Raw genomic sequence first — 7508 nt, 5'->3', positions numbered from 1 at the left:
ACACAGTGGTACAGCCCCGAACACAAACCTCCCTCCCTGGGGAGGCCCAGCTGCCCTCCTGCACTGCTGTCTGGGGAGCAGCACAGCACAACCTGCTCTGTGCAAGAAGAGGAGGCTGAAGAATCAGAACAACAAGGTGCAGCTGAGGCCTCTGGCTGGGCCTGAGAGTGAGGAAAACAGCAGAGCAGCCAAGACCTGTGCTCTAATGAGGGCTCTGATACAGAGGGAGAAGGATGCAGCTGACTCCTATGGCAAGCATATGGTGACCTGCATTGTCCTTGCAGCCTGTCTTTCAGTCCTGAGGAGCCGCCCCATCTCACAAGGGCAGAGTTGCAGAGATCATTGCTGGGCTTGCACTTTGGGGCTTGGGACAACTGCATGGATCATAGAGCCCGGGTGCCTCTCACAGGGCTCTTAGTCTTACCGAGTCTGTGATGGCCAAAAGAAATGTCAGTCATGTCACGTCTTTCTGATGAATGTAGCATGGCAAAGTTGAGCATCCAAGTTGTGATTCTGCATTCTCGTATACTGGGGATGATCTGAGAGAGGTTGAAGGATCCTCATTCGGTGAAATCCAGGAATACAGCTACCGCACAAAGCAGGCAAACAAATTCTCAGAAAATATCGTACAGCAGTTTGCAGCAATACAATATACGTTCAATTTTTGCCTCTGTTCTCCATTGCTACTCATGAAGACATATGTAGTTTCAGTCTCCATAAGGACCTTTCCTTCCGAGATGTTCACAGGCAAACAAGGTTTCAGTACCCAATACTTCCAGCAGTAAGGGAGGCACCTCCCAGCTCCACTCATTCTCATGATGGTTGGTAAGTGTCAACAGGCTCACTTTCTTTCTCTTTGTGCAAATCCTCCAAGACCACTGCTGTCCTCAAAGGTAACTGTAGGGTGAGAGAAACGAAAATTCTGATAATAGGGAGAGTTGATACCTGTTTGCTATTCTTGGTCTTTCAGATAGCTTTGAAAATGAACATTAAAAGATTCCTCTAACAGCATTATCCAAGGCAGCTTGTGGTTACTTTCCAGACCTGGCAGCGGCTGCTTTGAAAGGTTGAAGGCTCTGGTCATGTTTAAACTTAGAACACATGTGTTTGCTGACATATTAGACATGAGGTGAGACAGAAAAACAAAACCAAATACTACCTTTTGGTTGGAAATGAGCCAACAGAGAATTTGCAATGATGTGTCCTTAGATGGGAAGGCAAAGACAGCAAAATCTGAAGGCAGGTGGAAATAAGGATGTGAGTAGGACATATTTCCAATTTTGAGATGGCACCAGATCCCCAGCCAACAACTGTCCCTCAGGTATTTGTATGTGTGGGATTCTGGAGCTCTGGGAAGTGAAGTGAACTAGAGACGCAAACATAGACATAGAGGTGAGGTCACCAGGAGATGAGGGTAAGTAGATGAGGCCAGACTGGTCCCCACCGCGTAATTCAGTTTTCATAGGTCAAGTCACAAGGAGAAAACAGAACTGGAGCCTGTGGAGTAGAGGTCAGTCGTAGCTAGAGAGAGAGAGAGGGAAAGGAAGAGAGAACAAGGAAAATAGAGACTCAAGGAGAAACACACAGAGAAAGGGGGAGAAAAGGAGATCCTAGAGCCAACAATCTCTTTTTCTTTCACAAATGTAAAATTAAAGTGCCGAATGAACACCAAAATGTCCTTTAGGACAGGTTGTTATAAGTGGCCCAAACTTTGTGTCTCTTACAGGACCCCAGCTCGCCCTGGGCAGGGGCAAGAGTTCAAGATCACTTTCTAAAGAGACAGCCACTTGCTGCTCCCTGTTGGTCAGTCCTGTGCAGGGCAACTTCGAAGGAAAACTGCTCTCAACCTTCCCCTTTCAATTATCTAGAAACAGTTTTTGTACCAGGCTGTGATCTGGTTTAACAAGTGCAGGCTCCTTTGCGGCATCTCAGAGCACTGCAGCTGTGAAGAGCCTCGCGTGGACCATCATTTCCTCGGAACGTGCTGTGCACGTTCTTCTTCTTCACCAAGCATGATTTCCAGTGTTTGTCCTGTGAGCTGACCCATCCTCTCCCCCGGCACCATCGTCAAGGAGTAACAGTGCGCAAGCCATTGTGCACCTTGTAGCAACTTTCCTGTCTTCTACTCTGACATCACAAACTAATTATTCTGTTCTCAACCTGCCCAACAGTCCACTAACAGTTGGAAAAAAATCTATACAAGCAGATGCACAAACTCAAATGGCTGTTGAAAAGCTATAGAGCGCTAGTATAGAATACTACAGAGCCCCGACTGACGCTTTTTCTTCCCCAAGATCAGAGATTTCACCAGGCAGGCGGAAGATTTTTAAGGTAATTTTTATAAAGAAGTGGTATGTGCTAACACCTACTGGTCATTCTCATGCACTGCAAATTGCTAAGAAGATGGTTTTCTCACGCTTCTTTAAAAAACCATTGGCATATTTTAAACAGCATCCTATTACCTATTTATCTAAATAATCTAATTCAACGACCACGGAAGTGCACCCAGTATCTCGGAGTATTGAACGTCTGGGCAGCTTGATGCTTAGCATGTACAGTTAATCCCTTTTCCCCGCTGGAAACAGCCTCATAAGGAACATGGTGCTGCAACACCATTTGCTTTCTTCATCAAGCTCGATTTGCAGTGCTTTTCTCATCATTTGGAGGGGGGTTACTGGGGATGGAACGCATGACCTTGCCGTTACCAAGCAAACTCTTGAGCCGCTGAGTTAAATCCCCAGCCCTCTCCCCGTCATTTGAACGGCCCCTCTGACCCACCTCATCCTCAGTCAGTTAGAGCAACCAGGCCATCCTTTCCATTCCAGCAGCTCTGCTGTCTGTCTGTCCCTCACATCACAGTCTGGGATTCCGCTATCAGCCTGACTGCTGAATACAACTGCTGACGAAACAACACGCGTGCCCTCAAGCACGCGCGCACACACACACACACACACACACACACACACACACACACACAAATACACAAATACACAGAAACAAAGACCCCTTCAAATATTGCATAGCCACACTATCAAACAGTAAAGATCACTGTTTTGCTAGTAAGGAGGGTTACTAGCAAAACTCAGATTTTTAAATTTTGTTCTTTAAATGGAAAAAAAAAGGTTAAAACAAAATTTCATAACAAAGTAATTGGAGAATAGCAATAATTAGTACAGTGAATGTTGTTATCTTTAAAGTAGTTTCTCGGAGAACAAGATATGGGCATGAAAAGTTCTCCAATCAATACTAACACAAAGCTTCCTTTTCAGTGAACTAAGACACACTAATAGTATAAGTGACTTGGGGTTTATTTTCCTTTTACCCTTCTGTCCCACCTCCTCTCCCCCCTCCTAGTTTCTTTTTCCTTTTGAACACTTTCTTCCTATTTCACAGTATCTATCACACATTCTACACCTTATTTACTCTTACAGTTTTTCACACCATGGAGGCAACACAATGTTTACACAATGTTACTCTGATTTATTTCACTTATGAGTTTGCAGTTCTCTAATCACCAATGATCTGAACATTTGTTCATATATTTACATTTATTTGTTTACCATTTGTATTTCTTCATCTGAAAAATGCACATTCATCTCAGATGCACACTTTGAGATTGGGTCTTAAAATTTACAAGGTCTGCTTTTTTAGCTCTTTATATATTCTAGGGAGAAGTCCTTTGTCTGAGGAACAATTGGCTACAATTGTTTTCTACTCTGTGGGTTGATTTTTCACTCTGTTGGTGATTTCCTTTGATGTGCAAAAGCTTTGTAGTGAGATGAGATCCCAGGCATTGATAATTTGAAGTGTTCCCCGTGCAGTTTGGGTTTCCTTCATGAACTCTCTGCCTACACCTACATCTTTAAGATTTCTGCCTACTTTGTCTTCCAGCATATTTAGTGTTTCTGTTTTAATATTTAGATTTTTTATCTCTTTCAATTTTAGTTTAGTGCAACGTGATAGATACGGGTCTAGTTTTACTCTTTTGCATGTAGAGTCATTTTTTTTCCAGAACCATTTAGTAAAGAGGCTATCTTTCTTCCAGTGAATATGTTTGGCCTCTTATTCAAGGATAAGTTGGCTGAGGGTCTTTGTAATTGTGTCTACATCTTCTACTCTGTTCTTCTGATACTAAGTCTGTTTTTTCCCAGTTCCATGTTGATTTTATAACAGTAACTTTGTAGTATAATATCAACTCAGGAATTTTGATTGCTCCTGCTTTTCTTCTGTTGTCAAGAATTACTTTTGCAATTCTAGGTCTTTTGTGTTTCCAAATAAATTTTAAGAATGTGGCCTCTAGTTTTGTAAGGTTCTCTAATGATGTTTTGATCAGGATTGCATTAAATCTGTATAATAATTTTGGGAGTACGGCAATTTTCACTATGTTGATTCTTCTGTCAATGAGCAAGGGATATCTTTCCATTTATTGATGTCCTCTTCAATCTTCTTTCTCAGGAAATTGTAATTTTCAAACTGTAATTTAAAAACATAGATATTTTACTTCCTTTGTTAGATTTATTCTTAAGTACTTCATTTTTTTTGGATGCTATTGTGAAGAGTGTGGTCTTCCTAAATTCTTTTTCAGTAAGCTTGTTGCTTGTGTACAGGAATACAATTGAGTTTTCAGTGTTGATTTTGTATTGGGCTCTACAACTGAATTTGGTTATTAAATCCTAAAATCTTTTGGTAAATTTTTTGGAGTCTTTTACATGGAGTATCATGACAGCTGTGAATAATGATAATTTAAATTCTTCTTTTTTATCCTTATTCCATCTATTTCTCTATCTCTTTTTCAACAAACTACATTTACTTTTGACAGTACTAAAGGACAACATAAAGTATGCAAATTGGTGAATAAACAGTACAGCTAATGAACATCCTACCCCAAGCCAGTAAAGTAAAATAAAGGAAAGAATATTTTTGTAGGATTTCAAGCAAGCAAGAGATGGCAGGTCATCCTCAGATGACTGTGAAAGTCAGAGAATGGCTTCCAAGCAGCAACAGATCCATAGAGAAGGACACGAGGCAAAACTATAAAGATTATAATTGGCACAGAGCCCAAGCTGTGTCACAGAACTGGAGTTACCATGCTAATACAATCAAGCAGCAGAGCACAAATCCGTAAGAAAAGCACAAAGTCACCTTTCCATGGGTTTCTTCTGTGACCACACTTTGAAGTAGCTCTTTTACACAGTAATGTAACTGCAAATTCAGGAGACTTAATCATGTTTTATAAGGAGAACAAAGTCATTCATCAGAGGCAAATAGAAGTCAGAGGCCATAATATAATTACTGACTGAGAAATGCGGTAATTACGTTGTCCTATATTATGGAAAGGGGAAAAGCTAGTTTTGATTGTGCCAATCTTTGCACAAGTATCCACCACCAGGTACATACCAGAGGAACAGTGTCCTGAGCTTCAGGCCCCCAGAGGACATGATGGGGGCAGCGAGACCCAGGCACACATTACTGACAGACTCACTGTGCTTTTGTTCACCTGTCAAGGACCAGTCCAGTTTCTCCCTTCAACTTTACCACACGCTTACAAAGCCTAGATCTGCAAGACTCAGCACTGCAGTAACCTCTGCCTACAACAGAAAGTAAGTCAAATCCCTCTCACCTTGCACCACAGCGTGGCAACTGGGAGGATGTGAGCTGTCTACATGATTACAAGGAGCCATCTCAACTCTGGGCTGAGAACCTGACCACAGACGGAGCTGATGTTCAAGAGGTCTGAGGGAAATGTTTGGGAGGGGAGAGAAAAGAAAAAATGAAGAAACCTCACAACTCATTTAGCTAATCAGAAAACAATCTGACTGGCACAATTTAAGCTGCAGACACTTCTCTCTGGATGCAGGTTTGTGGAAGTGCACCTCACAGAGGATGGTTGTTCAGTGACTGTCCTGGGCTTCCGCAGACTCCATGATCACCTTGGTCATGTGCTCACCATGCCACAGTGAATGAAAGGTACAGGATCGTCCCTCTGGAGGCTGCACCTCTATTCTGTTGCTGGAACACGTCAAAGGGGTGTTCATCCTCCATCTCCAACTGCGCTACAGCATCTGTTTCATTAATGGGCTGCCCACCAAACCCGAATCTAATCTGTCTCCTAGACAAGCCCTGCCACTCACAGTGGGCCTTCATCAGCTGGCTCAGTGGGGTGTGCCTCTTGATCTTGAAATACACCACCAAGCCATCCTGCCCTGCTACCTTCAGGTTGATGTGGTCATTCTTGGTCTTCACGCCCACCTTAGGCTTCTCTTCTCACAGGGCTGCACCCTGGCCACAGACGTGCAGTGCTGAGCGGTGAGTCACATTCTGGGCCCAGCCACTCTCCTGCCACAACTGCTCACAGGGCACGTTTTATCCTTATTTCTCTCTCTTATCAAATTGCTCTGTTTCCAGAACTGTAGTGAAATAGCAGTGGTGATCATGGCATCCTTGCCTTGTTATAGATTTTAGAGTGAAAGCTTTCAGTTTTATTATGATGCTGGCTGTGGTTAGTAACAGATGGCTTTTACCAGATTAACTAAATGTCATCTATTCCCACCAGAACTCAGATTTTTACCCAAAACATTGATCTTCTTTTACTGAAATTGTGACCTGTTTCATATTGGAGTTACTTTTGCATTAGTTTTGAGATTTTTAATTATTCTATCAGGATACTAAGCACCTGTTTTAGGGAATATTTACACCCCTCTTTAAATTTCATACTACAACTAATATGGATGAGCCTCACACTACTCTGGCCTGTGGATCAGGGCATCAAAAGGCAGGTATTACTTTACCGAGCTCACAAAGAGGATGCTGGGAGATGGCAGACAGCACTTTCTCCGTGTGTCAGGACTCACTGCTTGGGAACAGCAGTTTGACCTCCAAACACACAGGGGCTTTCTGTAACCTCAGAGGTCTTCATAGAGAGACACAGCCATCCAGTGGATGCCAGAGACTGCACTGGCTGGTGAGTTGTGTGGATTTGTCCATCTGCAGGAGAGGGCGATTGCACCAGGAGCCATTTTGGATGGGAGCAAACTGAGCCCTGAACTCAGAACAACTGCTGCCCCTATCTGCTGGCTCCTACCTGAGTCCAAGCCCACAGAAGGTGCACTGACTGCTGCAGCCTGAACAGGTCTGGTTCTACCCTCATGGCCAGATATAAGCCTGAAGTTCAGGGGAAATAGGGATGCAGGCTCACTGAGACTATTCACTACTCCACCGTAAAGCTAGTGTTGGCCTGCTGGGATAAATCAGTGTGAATCTGGACTCTGTTGCAACACAACTTCTACCGGTGACAGCAGAGACACAGCTTGAAGTGGTTATTTCTTTTCTCTCTTTCTTTACTTCTTTTTTTCCTCTTCCCTGCTCAGTCTTGTTCTTCTATGAATGTAAACCTGGTTTCTGGATTCCTTATGGTTGTTCTCTTCTGTTCTTTCATTTCTTCCTTCTCTCTTTCATTCCTGTCTTTTGCACTACTTTCTCAGTGTGCATCACACTGCTTCATCTTCCCA

General features: G+C 43.0%; 1 protein-coding gene across 1 annotated transcript; it reads right to left on the bottom strand.

Annotated features, from left to right (window-relative positions):
* Window positions 1-459: 459 nt before the first annotated feature.
* Window positions 460-6264, bottom strand: LOC134471426 (small ubiquitin-related modifier 3-like; the record flags this gene model as incomplete). The annotated part of the gene is made up of 2 exons (XM_063230334.1): window positions 460-586; window positions 5948-6264. Coding segments are annotated over 2 exons (444 nt in total), but the record flags the coding sequence as incomplete, so codon positions are not given.
* Window positions 6265-7508: the final 1244 nt, after the last annotated feature.

Source organism: Cavia porcellus, unplaced genomic scaffold (genome assembly GCF_034190915.1).
Source record: "Cavia porcellus strain 051 isolate PalLab524CR breed Dunkin Hartley unplaced genomic scaffold, mCavPor4.1 scaffold_18, whole genome shotgun sequence".
In the NCBI taxonomy this organism is placed as follows: Eukaryota; Metazoa; Chordata; class Mammalia; order Rodentia; family Caviidae; genus Cavia; species Cavia porcellus.
The sequence above is the reverse complement of the archived record's forward strand: the minus strand, read 5'-3'. Positions and strand labels throughout refer to the sequence as shown.